Source organism: Enhydra lutris, unplaced genomic scaffold, assembly GCF_002288905.1.
Source record: "Enhydra lutris kenyoni isolate GAN:26980312 unplaced genomic scaffold, ASM228890v2 scaffoldscaffold50, whole genome shotgun sequence".
Taxonomy (NCBI): Eukaryota; Metazoa; Chordata; class Mammalia; order Carnivora; family Mustelidae; genus Enhydra; species Enhydra lutris.
The window spans coordinates 14,569,556-14,588,635 of record NW_019154134.1 but is presented as its reverse complement, the minus strand read 5'-3'; the positions used below and the strand labels follow the sequence as shown (position 1 = coordinate 14,588,635).

General features: G+C 42.2%; 1 protein-coding gene across 2 annotated transcripts in view; it reads right to left on the bottom strand.

Annotated features, from left to right (window-relative positions):
* Window positions 1–298: 298 nt before the first annotated feature.
* LOC111156971 (regulator of G protein signaling 7 binding protein) overlaps window positions 299–19,080 on the bottom strand; it is a 97,822-nt gene continuing 79,040 nt past the window's right edge. The window contains exons 5-6 of one of the 2 annotated variants that reach the window (XM_022518157.1): window positions 15,632–15,702; window positions 299–4,302 (exon numbers count right to left, since the gene is read on the bottom strand). In XM_022518157.1, the coding sequence (XP_022373865.1) occupies window positions 4,211–4,302; window positions 15,632–15,702 (163 nt within the window). In that variant the 3' untranslated portion in view covers window positions 299–4,210. Of the gene's footprint in view, window positions 4,303–15,627; window positions 15,703–19,080 lie in introns of those variants that run through there. The other variant, XM_022518158.1, reaches the window with a different exon arrangement.

Sequence of the window (19,080 nt, the reverse complement as noted above, 5' to 3'; positions counted from 1 at the left end):
TGAAGAGAAACAGACAAACAAGCGATAATTTTAAAAGTGCAATGAGGAAACAATGAAATGGGAACACTTGGTTGGGCAGATTGTAGATCATAGAAACTTTCCAAGGGCAATGGGGTCTTGATATGATTTAGAGATCTATGCTCTTCGTTGCGTATATTTCAAATTTTGTTTTCTCTCAATTTGGTTTGTTATTTTTTACTGTATAAGGGTTCTGTATTTTTAATTGGTCAAATCTATCCATCTTTTTCCTTTTGGTTTCTTCTTTTGTTGTCCTGCTTAGCCTTTTTTTTTTTTTTCATAGTAAAATTATGTAAATATTTGTCAATATTGCCTGTTGGTCCTTTTATGTGCTTATGTGTTTTAACGTCTAAATCTTAACTTCACCTAGAATTTATTCTGATGGAAGTTATGAGGTATAGATCTAGTATATCCCCCAATAATTAGCCAACCAATCATCCCTAGTTGTTAAGTAATCCAAACTTTTCCCACAGATTTGAAACACCATCTTTATAATGCACTCAATGCTTCTGTGTTCTTGGGTTTATTTCTGATCTTTATATTTAATTATAATGATTTATTACAGGCCAATAGCATCACTGGTTTTCCTCATCCTATCTATAGTCATCTGAAAGCTGAGCATTTTGCATTTGGTGACGTTCTAGAACACAAAGAAATGATAGACAGTGCTTAGGTATATGCGTGTGGCAAGGGAAGTGAGTCTGGATGATATTCTTAATCCTTTCAACTTTGAGACTTCCAGAATCTGAGTGCTATACGGGATATTGTTAATCTGGCCCATTGTTTGCTGTCTAAAATAAATGAGCTGCCTTTACACTCTGTGCATTTATTTTCCCTTCTTATTCTAAAGCTCAGCATCCGGTAGGTGGCAGTATTGCCCTACAGTAAGTAGCCAACCGTTATAGGAGCACCGAAGAAGAAAACCATCTGGCAGGTTTTAGAATTTCCCTAAGAGCTTTCTTGAGAGGAGGCATCAGGGCTGTGCTACTTCTAAAGTCTTCTTTGTACCCTTGAACAATGGCTCAACCAGAATTTTGCAGTCGATCTGTTCCTAGAGGCGTGCAAGACATCAGGGGACAGGTATTTTAAAGTGATACCTCGGCCCTGTGGGCATTCGCTCAGATACCTTATCCACAAGTGCCTCTGGGCCCCGCCACTGACTGACTTAAAGCCTGGAGTTGTGGTTTTAAACAATAGGATTGTGGTGGGATTCAGGTGATTTTTATTTTCTTTATACTTGGTGGTATGTTCCTGATTTCCCACAAAGAACATATATCGCTTCTGTAATCTGGAAAAAAGAAAACGATGAATCAACACGGGATATTAAAATTAGGCGGGGGTAAAATGGGTGACGGTGTACCAGAAAAAGTTGACATCCTTTTCCAGTTTCAGCATGTGAGGACATGCAATGGAATGGGTTCAGTGTTTTCTCCTTACCCCTAGAGATCAGATCAGTGTTATTGCTAATCTGGAAGCGAATTACCAGCAGGAGGCCGAGATGGTAGACTTGTATCTCATGGACTACACCTGAGAAAGTCCTTTGGTAGGTGAGAGGAGAGTGGGGTCAGCCCCTAAAGAGAGGCATTGGCGTATCCAGTGGGAGGTGGTGAGCTCTCTATTGCCATTATGAGCCAGTGCAGGTCATCATGACTTGGAGCGCTGAAATTCGTTTTAGAACCTGCTAGTGAAAGAAGATCTATAAATCTTGGAGTGTGTCCACATGAACTATAAAAGCAATCAAAGTCTGGGAAACAGGCACTATGAATAAAAGATAAGGTGGCTGAATTTATTTACCTCAGATATGGAAAGCCTAGCTGGGGAATTAGACAAATTCCCATCTCCATGAACAGCTACCATAGCCCTCCCAGACCTGGAGGTGAGACCTGAATTTATTAACAGTCTTCAGTTGTACAAAGGACAATGGCACAGGAGGTAAGTGTTCCTTTCATACCGAGACTAAGGCGAGAGTGAGCCCAAATTAACCAAGCAGAAGTGATTTAGGTCAAGCATTTAGAGGAACGTGCTGAACACCAAGGTTGGATTTATCGGTTAATACCTTTGCATGAATTAATAGGAATGAGATTGAAGCTAAGGGTTCAATATAGTGTAAAGGTGCGTGAGGGCAGAGACGGGAGCTGAGAGCGTGCCCAACTGGGCTGCTTTATAATTTCTAAAACAATGGACCTTAAGTGAATTGACCACCTGGGACGAAAATGAACCATATTCAAAAAAGATAAGAAACTTCAGTCAGACCTGATTTATGAAATCAGGGTTTGCAGACCAGATAAATCTGGGAGTGGTTACCTGCTTTGCAAGGGGGTATTCATTCTAAGAGTCTCTAAAGAGCATATTCCAACAACTGTTTTACAAATATTTGATTTAGAAAGTTGTGATTTTCTCATATAACTTTCAAAAAGATACGTCTTTATATGAAGTTAGGCATACCTATATGCCTCAATGCGTCAATTACAAGTTCATTGGAACAGAACTCTGGACTCCAAGAATAAGGCCAAAAATCAGCTGGTATGATCTAAGAGACCGCATAGCCTTTTGAGATCTTTTCCAACCCTCTAATCCTTTTGCTTTTGATCACAAAAGCTAGAAGAGAATTCCAAGTATAATCTCCACAACATCAGATATTAGGTTGAACCATATGAAATTGCCATTTTTGTAGGTCAAACAGTCAAATACCAGCAATTTCATATAGGTCAATCTAATACAATAATTACTCCAGTAGTTCATAAACACCTATCTTCATCTTCGCTAAAGCTAACAGCTTTAATGTATTTAGTTGTTGGGTCAAAAATATTGGACATCTAAATGCCTGTGCACATAAGTACTGAGAAAGTATAGGGTTGGGATTAAAGATGCATCTTGGATAAACCACCGATAGGCATCTGGCTCATCCTTTTATTGGATTAGACACTTGTGTCTCTTGTCTGTCTTGAGGAGTCCTTAGATTTTTGAAAAGCAAGAAGAGAAGTCCAAAGGCCTGATCTTTCAACCCATAGGAAATCCTGTTTAGGTAACGGGCCAAGGAAGAACAGGGGAAAATACAACACAATTTGTACCATGTTACAAGTTTAGTGAGGAAGATCGCAAAAGAGCTGTGAGCAGAAAAACAAAGCATGTGGCTTCCTCCTTTCTAAAATATAGTATTGCTTAATGTGTCCTGCTTTCAAGATTCTAAGCATAAGACAAGACACCAAGTACACATCGGAAAAGTCATATCTGCATAGTCATCTAAATGAGACAAGCTTAGCTTAACTAAAAAGATTTTATTAACGTAAAATGTTAAATATTTTTACGATCTGAGCTAATTCCAGCATGCCCTATAAGATTTAACACTATGCTGATGCGCAGACATCATGCTTCAGATTTCAATTAGAACAAAATGTGATAATATTCAATTTTACATTTGAGGGTAATTGTATATGTTACTACACCATTTTCTAACTGGATTACTTCATTCTCCAAGAAGCTGAAAAGACACCATTGGATTGAAAGGAAATTAGTTGCCCATATGCATTGTACGAAGATATTAGGATTATTGTGTATTTACAAAATTTAAATATGTTTCATATATGGTTTCTGTTGCATTATAAATTAAGATATCTTTATGTAGAAGCTCTTGGATTCCGACAGAATGGAAGACTGAATGTAAATGAGTGCAGACAAAGCAATAGGTGAGGTGGTATATGTTTGGTTATAATATTATTCCTAATAATATTGATAGATTGGATTTTTGAACACAGTTTTGCAGTTTTAGATAGATTTCTATGTTTAAAGACTCTCATATATGATAAATTGTTCACATGAGAACAGCAAGAGCTAAAGATATACTATTATACATGAAATAATTTTTCTCTGTATAATACATTTAAAAAAACCTTGAAATAATTTAAAAACCATAATTCTTGCATCTGTCATGGTATGGTTTGGAGCAGACATGCGCAATGTCAGCTTTAAAAATCCTTTTAAAAACAGCCTGCTTTTTGAATCTTTTTTTCCCTTGACAGCAGCTGCTTTCAAATGTAAAATCATTTAAAACGGTAGGGGGAGGTGAATAAAAGTAATAAGGAAGCATAGAAAACATAGTCAAAAACCAATAATTGTGGTTCAGCTGTCTGGAGGTCCTCAGGTTCTGTGATATTTTCGGGTCTTCACAATGGTGGGTTCCAGGAGGAGTTGTCTAGCTTGACACCAGACAACACAGCCCAAAGAACCTTCTCTTCCGTCTTCTAACCAGGGGGTAGGGAGTTAGATTTAGAAGGCTGCTGTCATCTGTGATGGGACAGAATGTACATATGAGTGAATTACAGACAAAATAACCTGGGTTTGATGAATTGGCTTTTAAAATCCACCAGCTTTTGAATCAAGGTCTCTTGACTTCAGCACTATTGGCTATTTTGGACCAGATAATTATTTGGTTGGGGCTCTCCTGAGCACTGGAACATGTAGTAGCATCCCTGGCCCTACTTACTCAGGTGTGACAACCAAAAATGTCCCCCAGATAGCAAGGAAATGTTCTTTTTTGGTGGTGGTGGTTGGGGGGTGCGGGTTCAAGGGGGTGGGGCATGGGACCAGCACTGTAGCCTGCAGTTGGGAATCACGGCTTAGAATTAAAAATAAGCTGTTTGGAGGCGCTGTTTTAGAAAGAGCCCCTGCTTTGGAGTAAGTTTGGCCTCTTTTCTAAACCCACCTCGGCTAATTCCCAGCTCTGTGACTTTGAACATGTAACTGGAAGCTTGCTAAGTCTCCGTTCTCCCGTGTGTGAGACAGGCTTTCATACCACTTACCTTAGATGAAGATTGTATGAAATAATCTATGAAAACATGAAGCTTGGCTAGTATTCTATGTGCCTAGCATAGAGGAGGCACTCAGTAAGTACAGTTTTTATTAACTCTTTTCCTTTACAGAGTGCTTTCACTCACCTACTTTATGCCTCAGGAAGAAGTTTCTCAACTATTTCTTGTTGAGTTTTTGCCTATTGATTTCTATAGATTTTTTTTTTAAAGATTTTATTTATTCACTTAGAGAGAGAGAGAGAGAGAGAGAGAGAGTATGAGAGGGGAGAGGGTCAGAGGGAGAAGCAGACTCCCTGCCAAGCAGGGAGCCCAATGTGGGACTCGATCCCGGGACTCCAGGATCATGACCTGAGCTGAAAGCAGTCGCTTAACCCACTGAGCCACCCAGGTGCCCCTGATTTCTATAGATTTTCTATACACAAGGGCATTCTGAGAAGATTTCCAGCTGTTGAATTTGTAAGTTTTGGTTGAAATTTTTAACATGATGACAAGGAGAGGAGGAAATAAACCAGTAAGCCAAGTTCAGTTGAGGGAGCTGGGTTTTAAAGAAATAGTACAGCCCAAAAGAGAAGTTGGATCGAAATAGCCTGTTGCAACAGAACTGTCAGCCTGGTTGGTCCCAGAGGCTGGAGAGGGACCACACAGACATGACCTAGAAATTGCCAGTGCAGGGAGCACTAGGATGTGATCAGAATGGAGCGAGGTGCCACAAAATGATTGGTGGACTCTGGTAACTCTTATGCACCTAAGCTTTTGCCAGCCCAGAGCAGAGCCAAGGGGCTCCCTCCTTTCCCCATCCTAACTTGGAAGATACAGGACCTTGGGAAAGAGCCCAGAATCAGGAATTGGATGAAGGGGGCAGAAAGGGAAAGATGTGCCCCACTTCAAGGAAACTAGTTTGTAGCTGAGGGTGGGTTTTTTTGATTACTGAGCCTAGACATTCAGTAAACTGTCAAGAACAAAAACAAGTTCCGGCTTCCCAGTCCTCTTATGTGGATTGTGTCATCCAAGTGTCTGGGCTTTTCCTCCCATTCCCCAAAGGCTGCCATGTGTCATACTTATTTGTACATGAGCCTCACTCACCAAGTTAACAGTGTTGCTTGGAATGGTGCCCTATGCTATACTTTTAGATAGAACCAGAGTAGCAAGTCAGAGTCAGGGAAGAAAGCAGGCGCCCCAGCTGAGCACATCAAATTAATCAAACACAGTGCACTCTCCTGGTCTCCACAGATTAATATTCTCTCTTAAGATTCATATTCTGCAAATGTGGAGAAAAACAGGACGCTCTTTGTCCTTTCTGTGGTGGAAGACATTTCACTATACTCTGGATGTCACCATTTTGAGATTAAAAATGGGACATCTCTCTTTTATACTTACACTTGCCCCAAACCGTTAAGACTCAGAAAGCAAAGTCAAACACTATATGTGAGCCTCATTTCTCAGGAGAATCTTTCAGAGATGAATCATGGTCTATTTAGAAGAGAAAGAGATGATAACTCACTTTCTCATCAGTTTTAGGACCCTTACTTTTTAAACCACCAGACTGTCAACAGACTTAACCTAGGTGGAAATGGCAAATTTACAGCAGACTCTGAAAACTAAAGAATTGCATCTTTTGGTATCTCTTGGGATACTGACTATACTTCCTGAAACACAAGTTCCCCAGGAATTCAATGATTCCTTGAACAGAATCACCAAAACTACGGAGATATTTATAGGGAAGAAAAATCTCTTTATTTCCATTTAAGACTTGGAAGATCTATTTCCTGAATGCCTATATATCCTTCCCTTTCTCCAAACACTTAAGAGATTTGGGGAGTGATGGAATGGGTATTTATGTATTGTAAAAAGGCAATGCTGGTGTGTATTGTTCCCACTATGTGAGGAAATGTCTACTACAGGTTGAATTTATGAAGAAACTGTGTATGTGTATGCTCTGGTATGTGTATGCTGTGGTGGGATATTTGCTCCCATGTTCTCTTTTTTACGTATGAAAAGAACAGGTATTATACACAGATACTATGAGATTTGCATCAAAACTGACCTTTGTACCTGTGCACTCATTACGGTGCATCAAAAAACCTTTTGTGCTATTGAATTCTCCTTCCTCAGTCTTCTTTTCCTATCTACCTATTTATATATAGCTAGATAGATACACACATATATGTTCACTTGTGAGTGCTATACACACACACAAACACACAGCATTCGCATGAATAAGAAGTGTTAGAATTGATAAGAAGGTGCTCAGATGTTAAGCAAAGGACTGGCTGCCTATTAAGGACAGCTGCTGGTTTGGGGCATCTCTGTTGAGCATTGTGACACCTTCACCTAGCCCAGAGCTTGTCTGATCATCACCTAGGGTTGAGGTGACACAAAAGCTCGAAAATTCTTGGCAGGAATTCAGAGCAGCTTTCTACACCCTAGGAAGCTGACACCGGCAGTAAATGCTGAAATTCACTAGCAGTAAGTACGCCTGGAATGGTTTGGAGTGAATTCAAGTCCAAGGAAAGATGTCTTTCCACATTGATTGAAATCCTATCTCTGAAGTTACGGGCTGCCAAAAGACTGTGGACAAAATGGAATGTTTTCCCGACTCGTTCTCAGCTTTCTGGGCTAATCCACCTGACCTTGCTGGGAAACCTTTGATTTTTATTGTGAATGTTTGAGAATTTTATAGCATCTTTTCTCCAAAGTGCATGCTCTGAGACAGTTTTAGATGTGAAAATGAAAAGTGGAGAAAGGGAAAGGGAGGGAGGAGAGCAGAGGAGAAAGTGAAAGAAAAGGAGAATAGGCAATTCAGCCATCAGCAAGTTCAAATCTTGGTCATTTGAAGCTTAACTCCCAGATACTGCTAAAGCCAGGGACACCAGAATCCCCCAAGGCACAATGATACCATTTCTCTGTTGTTCACATTTGTTTTGCTGATATGAGATTTCTTACATGGATGATATGTTAAGAAACAGAAGGACATAAAAATAAGTTTTCAAATAATCCACTGAGCATTTGACTTGAAAGCTCTGTTTTCAGATAGAATCTAGAGAAGTGCTCATAATGTAAACTGTAGTTGCAAATTTCTATTCCAGAAAAAAAAAGGAGACTTTCAGCTAACCCAGTGCTTCGCAAACGTTAAGCTGCACTAAGCATCATCTGAAGGCATGTTAAACTACAGATCCCTGGCCCTCCCTCCAGAGTTTCCGAATCAATAGGTCTGGGGTGGGGCTGGAAAATTTAGATTTCTTACCATTTCCCAGAAATGCTGATGTTGCTGGTCCTGAGGCCACACTCTGAGAAGCCCTGCATTGATCAAAGGCCCGCTAAGTGCAGGCTCCATGTTGGGTGCTGGGGATTATATCAGATGGGTCCTAATACAAAGTAAGTTCTTGATCTCAAGAATGTTTGCTTGAGTAACTACGAAGCTTCATTAAAATGCCATAAGAGAGATACGGATACAATGCTATGAGAATTCCAAAGGGGGGGAATTACTCCCAAGTGGAGAAGGAAGAAGATAATTGTGGAAAATCATGGAGGTCTTGGTATTCATGCTGGGCGTGAGGAGAACTTGTACATTTGATGAAGGCGGAGACGGGCTTTCTGGTTGGAGAGGACAGTGCGAGAACAGTCAAGGAGATCAGAGGCTACTTGAATTTGGGTCCAAGTAAACAGTCCAGTCTGTTCAGGGTGGACAGTTCAGGGTGAACTGAAAGGTATATGAAGGAGGGAATAGTACAAAATAGAAACACAAAGAATTCCCTAAATATGACTGTGTCCTATCTTGCCTCTCCAGCTTTACACATACCATTCCTTTTTCCAGAGAAGTCCTCCCTTCTTAGACAAATGCCAATCCCTCCAAGATTAGCTTGCAATTTTCTTTGATTTCTTTCATAATGTTCTGATTTTTTTCTCAGTGCCCTTTGTAAACTGCAGTTCTTTCCCCTTGAAACTTAAACAGTGTTATTCCAGGGCTTTTCTCTAGGCACACACTCCTGGGGCGGAGTCAGCCATTCTTAAGGCTTCAATTACCATTATGCCGATGACGTTTAAATGTGTATTTCTAGCCTCCGAGCTCACACATCTCACCTTGGCATAAGACTTGTACATCTGCTGTTCACCACTGAACATCACTCTTGGAGGTCCTCCATCTCCAAAACTTTAATCGTCCTCTGTCTCTACTGCTCCTCCTCTGTTCTCTCTGACTTAGTGAATAGAACCAGCATTCACCTTGCTTTCCAGGTCGGAACCTCGCTTTCATCCTTGATTCTGCCTTTTCTCGTATGCAGCCCATCCAATTGTTCATATCCTCTTCTCCGACCCCCTGGCTTTCGGTCAGATCTTAAGCATTTCTTATTGGATTATTGCACCTGCTTCCTTACTTAATCTCTCCAGTGGCTTCAGGATAAAGTTTGAACCTCTCAACATGAATTATAGGGGTCTTAATGATATAGACCCACCTACTTTTCTAGTCTTTCATGCCTCTTTTCTTTTTTTTTTTTTAAATTATTTATTTATTTGACAGAGAGAGAGAGAGAGAGAGAGAGGGGTAGGTCACAGTAGGCAGAGAGGCAGGCAGAGAGAGAGGGGGAAGCAGGCTCCCCGCCGAGCGGAGAGCCCGATGCGGGGCTCGATCCCAGGACCTTGAGACCATGACCTGAGCTGAAGGCAGAGGCTTAAACCACTGAGCCACCCAGGTGCCCTCATGCCTCTTTTCTAACCACTTTCCCAACTAATGAAGTGCTTGTAGTTCATCAAAAAACCCTATTCTTTCATCTCCTCACGTACCTTCAATATCCAGAACCTTCTGCATAGACTCTCTTTCTTCCCCCCTACCTCTTTTTTCTTTTTCTTTTTTCCATCTCTTTCTTTGGCTAACTCTGATTCATCCTCAGAAATCTCAGCTCACTTTCCAAAAAGCAATTCTCAATACCAGCAACCCTCTCCTCTATCCCACACCCCAACCTCTTACAGCTCACATTAGGTTAGGTGAGATTCCCATATACCCTTGTAGTGACCTGAGTCTAGCTATTATGGCAGTTATATTCTAAGCAGTAGTTTCTTTGTCTGTCCAATTGTGTGTGTGTGTGTGTGTGTGTGTGAGAGAGAGAGAGAGAGAGAGAGAGAAAGTTGTTTCCAGAATTCACATGCCCTACCCCAAAAACATTATCCCAATCTCTAAGAAGGGAAACCTGTCATTTGGCCTGTCATTCCAGGTGATTCTCCTCTAGTCTATTCCATTAAGATAGAGAACCTCTAGAAGGAGAGATATTCCCAGTCCCTGACACAGAACTTGGCACATTCTAGGTTACCATCACATGACAGATGATGGCAGAGACGCCAGATGCTAGGAGAAAACATCTGTTCTTCCTCTAGTAGACGATGAGTAGGAAGGTAACATTTGTGAGTAGGGGCTGAACACAGAGTAATGCATTAGGAGAGTGATGTGTGATCAGTGATGTGTGAATTAATTGGAGGAGAGAGAGGAAATACATATGGCATACTGAATCCTGGATGGAAAGTTGCAGAGATTACAAAGGACATGGAGCTGCTGGAGTAAAAACTACCCAGAGTAACATTCAGAGTCACACCAGACTGAAGTATACAAAGTCTTTCTAGGAGGCCCTGGCGAGAGGACCTAAAGGATCATCTTGAGGCTACCAGATGCCATAACTGCCTCATGTTCTCTACGCAGATGTCAGACACTGCTGTGTGACATGGCTAGAATGGATATGGGGGCTCCAGACTGGAGTGGACTGAGAGTATGACTCTGGGGGAAATGTTCCTAGATCCAACTGAGTCTGGAGTTGCACTGTCCCCAGGAAGGGACCCATTCTGGAGTAGATTCAATTCCCAACAGATCCACCTCAGACTGATTCCAATGCCTGGTCTCAATGACCAAATTCTAGGCAAAGGTGAACGTACAAACACACCCCACAGCATTCATTAAGTCAGAATTCTGGAAAAAGTGAAATTGTCTTTCGGGCTTAATTTATTTCTGCCAACTTGTTTTGTTTGATTGTAACATACATTTAGAAGATGCTTGCCCTTCACTTTCCAGTCTCCTTTTAGCCTTTGTCAGTAACCTTGCAGGCTCTCCACAGGTGGTTCCATTTGTAATCCATTTGACACAGCAAGACTATCATAATTAATGAAGCTCCCTACAGCACTGCCAGTGACCCAGAATGTAGGACAGGAGAGGCGCTGAAGCAATGGAAAGAACAGTGGGCTGAGAGCCAGGAGACCTGAACGTGGTCAGGAGCCTGCTGTGGGGCTTTGTAGAAAGAGGGCAGCTCGCCTTTCTTTTGTGCCTCTCATTGTCTCCAGTCTCACACTGGAAGGATGGGAAAGAAAAGGCGCTGTCTGAAAGGAGGCCACAATCACAAACCATTAAAATTCCTGCTCTTGGCTACCTTCCTTTATTTGTCACTGAAAATCACTTCACAACAAACTGTTGTCAAGTCAAGTTTTGATTGTGGTAGGAAGCTGGGGGAAGATAGGACTGACTCTTTCAATGCTAAGGTCAACAAGGTGAACAAGGAAGGTTCTGAAGTGAGGACTAGGGTGGAACCGGGAGAAAGCAGTTCCTGAGCTCTTCCTTCCAGGGATGTTCCCCCAAGGGCCTGTCCACCAAGATCATCACATGGTCAGGGTTTGAGGTAGGAACAAAGGGAACCAGGCATGGTATCTTTCCCCTTTTTTTCTCTCTGCTTCAAACACACATGTAAATGGAATCAAAAGAGAAAAGAAATAAGAAGCCAGAAAATAACCAGATGGCTTTCTATAATGGTTTTCATCCAGTTACAAAGATGTTTTGACAATAAGGTCCTAGAGAAAAGAACTGGAATATATTTTTCCACATTTCACTCCATACTATTCACCTACCCATAGACTAAACAGATCAGCGGCAAAAGATTTCCAGGAAGGTCATGGGAAGGCTCCTATGGTCTAGCTTGGTATACAGAGTCAGAGGCATCTGGCTGATTTGTTCATTAAAACGCTGCCATATACATCTGCTAAAAAAAAAAAAAAATGTTCCCAGAGGGGCCCAAGGGACCTGCTCTCCTTCCCTCAGGCTTTCTCAAACCCTCTGGTTCAGATTCATACCCCCCTGTCTCCACTGGTCAGCTCGTAGTGACATCATGCTATGAGTCCCCACAAAACCTGTAAAAAACAGAGATGTGGCATCTCATGCCAAGGGTCCTATTTTTCCCCTAAGTGAAGAAACCTGAATTTCCCTGAATGGAAGCCTTCACGTCATTTTTTTTCTTATTATTCAAAATCCTACTGCATCATTCCCTCCTGAACAGCTCCTTGAATCTCCTAGCTTTTTCCTTTTCATTCTTTATACAGATTTAGGGTTTCAGTCCTGAGTATCAATTGTTTGGATTATTCCCTTTTCACTCATGTTTTTACTCACAGTATCGCTCATTTATTACTATTATTATATTTTGAAACTGTATTTAAAATTTTTTGTTTATAAAGGGAATAAAAAGTCACACAAAATATTTCTACTCTTCATGATTATAAAATGTCCCAAGTAAATAAACTGAAATTTCTGTTTTTCCATTAATGCGTGTTTTGGGAACCATTGGATGCATTTTCATGAAATGTGGAGGGGATGTTTGGGATGGTTTGATTTATACTAGAAATTACACGGCCCACATGCCATTTACTCTGCGTGCCCTGGCAGATGTCCTCTTGGGCAGCTGATAGTGAGGTACAGGGAGGGGGGGCCCATGCTGCCCATGGGGGGATTTGCCAAACATATAAAGAAACTAAGAACAGCTTCAGACATGAACTCCAACTCCAAAGTCCCAGGGACCAATGTTCTGCACTGCGGGCTCCAGATTAACGAGCGGAAGCCCGGGCTGTTCTGTTGTATGATGATGCGGCATTCTCCTGAGCTAGACCGGCTGGCCGGCTGGTAAAGAATACCAGTACTAGCAACAGTCCTCACAATAAAGCATCTGTCCAGTGTATGCTCTCTGCAAGGTCGGGAGCAGACACAAGACTTGCGGTGCTTCATTCAAACCCCAACAGCCCGCCGAAGTAAGTAATGCTCTCATCTCCTTTTCAGAGATGAGGAAATTGAAATCAATGGATCTTAAACAGACTTCCAGGGCACAAAGTTGGTAAGTGGCAGAGCCAGCATTCGAACCCAAGGGTCGTCTCCATCCCAAGTCCCATGTCCCCACCACCCTGCGTATTTCCAGCAACAAGCTTCCAAGCTGTGGCCGGAGAGCTTCCTCCTCACTCCACTCTATCTGCTTCCTGAAACCATTGCGAGGTCTCCAAGCCCTATGCGCAGGGCTCAAGCCCATCAGTCTGATCCCAGGCCCTGCAGGGTGTGCTTCGCGGCCGGTGACTGACGCCCCACACGCAGCGTCTTCCTTTCTGACGCCCTGCCTCCAGCCCACACCGCTCAGGCCACGCTACTTCTCGGCCTCTTCATCTGGCGTTCTCACTTCCACCTCTCCACCTTCTGCCACGCCGCTCCCCGAGCCAACAGGCTCTCCAGCTCTGCTGCCAAGTCCTCTCAGAGCCAGGCGGCACCCTGTCCTCCCTCTGCTTTGCTCAGTGGAAGCCAGAGGAGTCTCTTTCTGACTCCAAACACCCTTTCCCCACCCTCGACGGAGCGCTCTCTGAAGCGGACGCCCCTCCGCAGACGTCTCCGGCCGCGCATGCTCAGTGTAAGAGCTGCGGGTTGTCCTTCATACGCATCATCAGGCCCCCCACCCCCACCTCGGGCCGCCAAGTCCCGCGCATGCGCAGTGTAAGTGCTGCAGGTAGTGCTTGGTACATATCATCAGATCATCAGATGCCCCCCCTCCCCCCCCAGTAGGGGCAGCCAAGACCCGCGCAGATTTCATAAACATTTACTGCGTTGTTCTACTGTGTTCTAGGCGTTGCTCTAGATACGGAAGATAAAGTAATAGTTAACAAAAGCGTGTAGAGGCCCTTCCCTCATGGAAGTTAACGTTCTAGTGAAAATACCTCTCCATTCCTATGTTAAGCTGTATATTCCCACAGAATAGCTCTGGGGACAGACAGACTGGGATCACTTCCCAGCCTTTCTACTTACAGTCTGTGTGACCTTGGCTGAGTTAGTTAACCTCTCTTTGCCTCAGTTTCCTGCCAGTTGGGAAACATTAATAGCCTTTCCCTTAAAGTTGTTATTAGAATTAAATAAGTTAATACAGTTAACACATGTGAAGTATTTAGGATAGTGGTTGTGACGTTCTGGTTATAATAAGGCATGCCTTTGGTCTTGCATCTCCTTCCTGGCTCAAAGCTCCTAAAACCCTTGGAATTTCCTCAGGGATGATAGCAATAGAGGCGTCTTTTGTTATGTTAATGAGATTACTTTAACAAAAACCGAGGAAGGATGGGGGCTGGTTGCTAGGAGAACCAAAGGTGTGATTAGAGGGTTGGAACTTTCAGACCCACCCCCCAATCTCCCCGGCTGGGAGAGGAACTGAAGATTGAGTTCCATTTCCAATGGCCAGTGATTTAGTCAATCGCACCTATGTAATGAAGCCTCCATGAAAAACCAACAAAGGACAGGTTCGGAGAGCCTCTGTGTAGGTGAACAAGTGATGTACGAAGCAGCGCATGCTGGGGAAGGGATGGAATCTGCTTGTCCTTCCCCAAACCCGATGCTTGCATCTTACATTTGGTTGTTCCTGAGTTATATCCTTTTGTGATAACTGCTGATCTAGTAAGTAAAATGCTTCTCTGAGTTCTATGAGCTGCTCTGGCAAATTAAATAGACTCATGCAGGGGGTCCTTGGAACTTCCAACCTGTACATCTCAAGTGGTGGAGGAGGGCAGTCTTGTAGCCCTTAACTTAGGGGATCTGGTGCTGTCCACCAGGTCATCTCAGAATTCAGATGAATTGCAGGACACCATGCTGGTGTCCACGAATTGCTTGGTGGTGTGGGAAAACTCTTCCACACATTGGAATTAGGTGCAGAATCCAGTGATGCACTGTAAGGTCTCAATTTGTTAATTATTATTACTTCTTTTAGATAACTAAACATCTAGATGGCAGAGGAATTTCTTTGGAAATTTCTTTTTCATTTATTTATTTATTTATTAAAAGATTTTATTTATTTGAGAGAGAAAAAGAGCACACTGGAGGGAGGATGAGGGGCAGAGGGAGAGAAAATTTCAAGCTGACGCCATCCTGAGTGCAGAGCCTGAGGCAGGGCTCCAACTGATGACGCTGAAATCGTGACCTGAGCCAAAACCAAGAGTGGGATGCTTAATGGACTGAGCCACCCAGGTGCCTTCCCTTTGGAAATTTCTTTAAGTGTCCTCCTCTAGGCTGTAAACTTCTTCTTCTTTTTTTTTTTGTAATTTAAATTCAGTTAATTAGGTGTTATTGGTTTCAGAGGTGGGGCGGGTCAGTGATTCCTCAGTCTTATAAATAATACCCAGTGTTCATTACCACATGTGCCCTCCTTAATGTCCAGCTTCTTAAAGGCAAGGGCCAAGTCTTCAGTTGTTTTGTATTTGCCATACCTGGGATAGTGCTTTCTAGGGCTTGTCAATGAATATATCCTCTTGACTGACAGGGCCAGTGGAGGAGGCCTCTGAAGGTCAGAGTGTATCTTGGCTCTCCTTGGAGCATAACTGTGTTCTCCTGAGAGGCTCCATTTTCATTATTGTATCTTTTTAAAGAGCGAGGAATGTATACTCAGTGCCTTCTATTGTTTGTGTAAAACAAATTTGTAATTTCTCAAGAAACAAGTCCCAAGGTTATCATGTTAAAAACATCCTTTGCCTCAAAGAGAAATGACAAGACTTACCTTGATTTTTCAATGGTAAAGGCATAGTTTCCCTGAGTTTGCTTAAAAGGTTTTTCATTTCTCGCATGTCTCTGTAAAAGTGACAAAAAGAAAAAAATCAGCTGTAAATTTTTGAAATGCAATCCCAAACAGTCTGTCCTGTGAGACAATTGAGAGAGGAGAGTCTGCGCTTAATTGTACTAGCTCTAGTTTCCAGTAGGCAAATATTGAATTTATTTTGCTTTTATAAGAAAAAAATCAGAGACTGCTGTCTCTGGAAGGAATGGGAACTACTCTGGCAAACATTTCCACAGGGCATTCTGCCGAAGGAGCCCTCATCTCTGCCTTGGGTTGGACCTGGCTGAGGTCAGAGAAGAGTCTCTGATAATGAGGCCGGTGTTGCGGATTTCTAAGAGGGAGGTCAAGGACATGCAAGTAGGATAACAGGGGTGCTCTGGGCAAAGCGGAGTCTGGGTGATGTTGCTCTCAGGCTTTAAGGTCTGATGGCTGTCGTGCTTTTATATTGGTTCACTTGCTATTGCCTCATTACTGCGATTGAAAGTCAGTATAACACAGGTGTTAGGGATCCACAAGGCTCAGCACTGATTAAAGTGACTTGGAATAAGGGGAAACTGATGAATTCTAAAACCTTCAGAGAAGAGCTCTTCATGATGGCAGGCGTGGGGAGGGGGTGCATGGAGAGGGAGAAGAAGGGAGAGAGAGCACCTGGGACAGATGGACAGACGGACCTTCTTCTAGCCCCTCCCATGTCGGTAAGCCGCTGCATCCCTCCAACATCTCTGCTCTCTCATCTTAGAATATATGTGATCATAAAACCACCCAACTGTGGAGCAGGAAGCCATGCTTCTAGTTTGGGACAGGGATCAGTTGGACTTTTCAAATCCTTGGGGCATTAGTTCTCCACATGTTCTGGTGGTCATCCCGTGGAGTTAGTGCTTTTGAAATCACAGGACGGAGTGGCAGATTTCATTTACAAGAGCAAAAATCAGATACATCTTTTAGTTAACTCTAGGCAAACAATAGCAGCGGGTAATAAGAATTTAAGAAAGTTTTGGGGGGAGGATAGTCCAAAAGTTGAGGAAATTCTATCTACTAACTTATTTTCCTTTTGCTGTATGAAGAAAAAAGAATTGCCATTTACCTTTAGGTTTGAAATCCCTCAGTTTCTTTCTTTAAGTAGGCTCCACACACAGTGTGGGGCTTGAACTCACAACCCTGAGATGAAGAGTTGAATACTCTACCAGTTGAGCGAGCCAGCGCCCCTGCCTCAGTGTATTTCTCCATACACAACTGTTCTTTTGAATCTAGTTTAAGGACCAGTTGTCCTAGGGGAGGCCAGAGACCCCATAGGGTCTTTCCTTGAGTATTGACTAACATGTAAAAAGGAACTCTTTCTCCGCAATAGCTGATTAGAAAGGGAGAAAAAAAGCAGCCTTGTGGCTCAGTTGTAGAAATAAACGTACAAAAAAAAAAAAAAATCAGAATTCTTTTCCTTAAGTATATGTCGTTGGGGCGTTGATGCTGATAAGTCCCAAAGGGTATTTTTAGAGAGAGAAGGTGCAAGCGGGGGAGGGAGGAAAAGGAAGTCAGGGCCCATACATCCAGAAGTGCAAGGGGCACATTCTGATTTCCTATAAAATGTTCAAGGGTGGATGGGATGGGAGGTGGGCGGGCACATAGTGCAAATGGGTAAGGAACGCTGTATGTGAGACAGACACAAGGTCTCCCCAGAAAGCACCAATTCTCAGGCGGCTACACAGAATCACTATATGCCAAGATCCCACCCCATGAGAACCTGATACAGCTGGTTTCTGGGCATGGGGCTCAGGAATCAATGTTTTTAAAAAGCCCTCCTAGTGATTTTAATGTACAAGCCCAGGTTGAGACGCACTGATCTCTTAGGGTAGAGAGAGGGAGAACTTAGGAAGGTGCCTTCCCAGACCAGGTCTCTTGTGCCTATTTTTCTTAGTCCTTCCCACTTCCTTTGACCTGAATCTGGACTTTAAGGCTGAACTTCGAAACTCAGCTATACTCTTCTTCTTCTTCTTTTTTTTAAATTGAGGTAAAATTGGTATATAACATTATTTAACTTTCAGGTGTACAACATTGTATGTTGCCATCTGTGTGTCTTACAAAGTGATCACCACTACAAGTCTAGTTATGATCCATCACCCTATAACTGACCCCCTTCAACCATTTCAACCACTTCCATCCCCCACCCTTCTGCTCTGTAATTATCTACCTGTTCTCTTGTGTCTATGAGTTTGTTTTTGTTTTGTTTTCCTTTGTAGGTTCCACAGATGAGTGGAATCATACGGTATTTGTTTTTCTCTGTGTGTCTTATTTCACTTAGCATAATACCTTCACGGTCTATCCATATTGTTGCCAATAGCAAGCTGAGTAGTATTCCATTATAGTACACACACACACACACATCTTCTTTTTCCATTCATCCACTGATGAACATTTAGGTTGTTTCAATTTCTTGGTTATTGTAAATGATGCAGCAATGAACAGGGGAGTGATATATCTTTTTGAGTCAGCATTTTTGTTTTCTTTGGATAAATAACCTAGAAGGGGGATAGCTGGATCATAGGGTAATCCTATTCTCTCTCTCTCTCTTTTTTTTTTTTAAAGAAATATCCGTACTATTTTCCATAGTGGCTGCACCAATTTACATTCACATCAATTGGGTATGAGAGATCCCTTTTTTCCACATCCTCGCCAACATTTGTTATTTCTTGTCTTTCTGGTACTAGCTGTCCTCACTGGTCGGAGGTGATACCTCATTGTGGTTTTGATTTCCATTTTCCTGATGATAAGTGATATTGAACATCTTCCTATGTGTCTGTTGGCCATCTGGATGTCTTCTTTGAAGAAATGTCTATTCAGATTGACCATTTTTAAATTGGATTGTTTCTTTTTCTTTGTTGTATGAGTTCTTTATGTATTTTGGATCCTAATCCTTTTATTGGATATATGATTTACAAAAATCTCCCATTCAGTAGATCATCTTTTTGTTTTGATGACCATTTCTGTCACTGTGCAAAAGATTTTCAGTTTGATGTAATTCCATGTGTTTATTTTTGCTTCTGTTTCCCTTGCTTTTGGAATCGGATCCACAAAAATTACCATTGAGTCTCATGTTGAGGGGCTTACTGCCTATGTTTTCTTCTAGGAATTTTATGGTTTCAGATCTTACGTTCAGGTTTTTAATCCATTTGGAGTTAATTTTTGTGCATTGTGTAAGATAGTGGTCAAACTTTATTCTATTGCACGCAGCTGTCTAGTTTTTCCAGTTCCATTAAAAAATATATATAGTTTTTCCAGCTCCATATAAAAAAATTATTTATTTATTTATTTATGAGAGCGAGCGAGTGAGAAAGTGAGCATGAGGAGGAGCAGAGAGAGAAGCAGACTCCCTGCTGAGCAGCGATGCCCTATGTGGG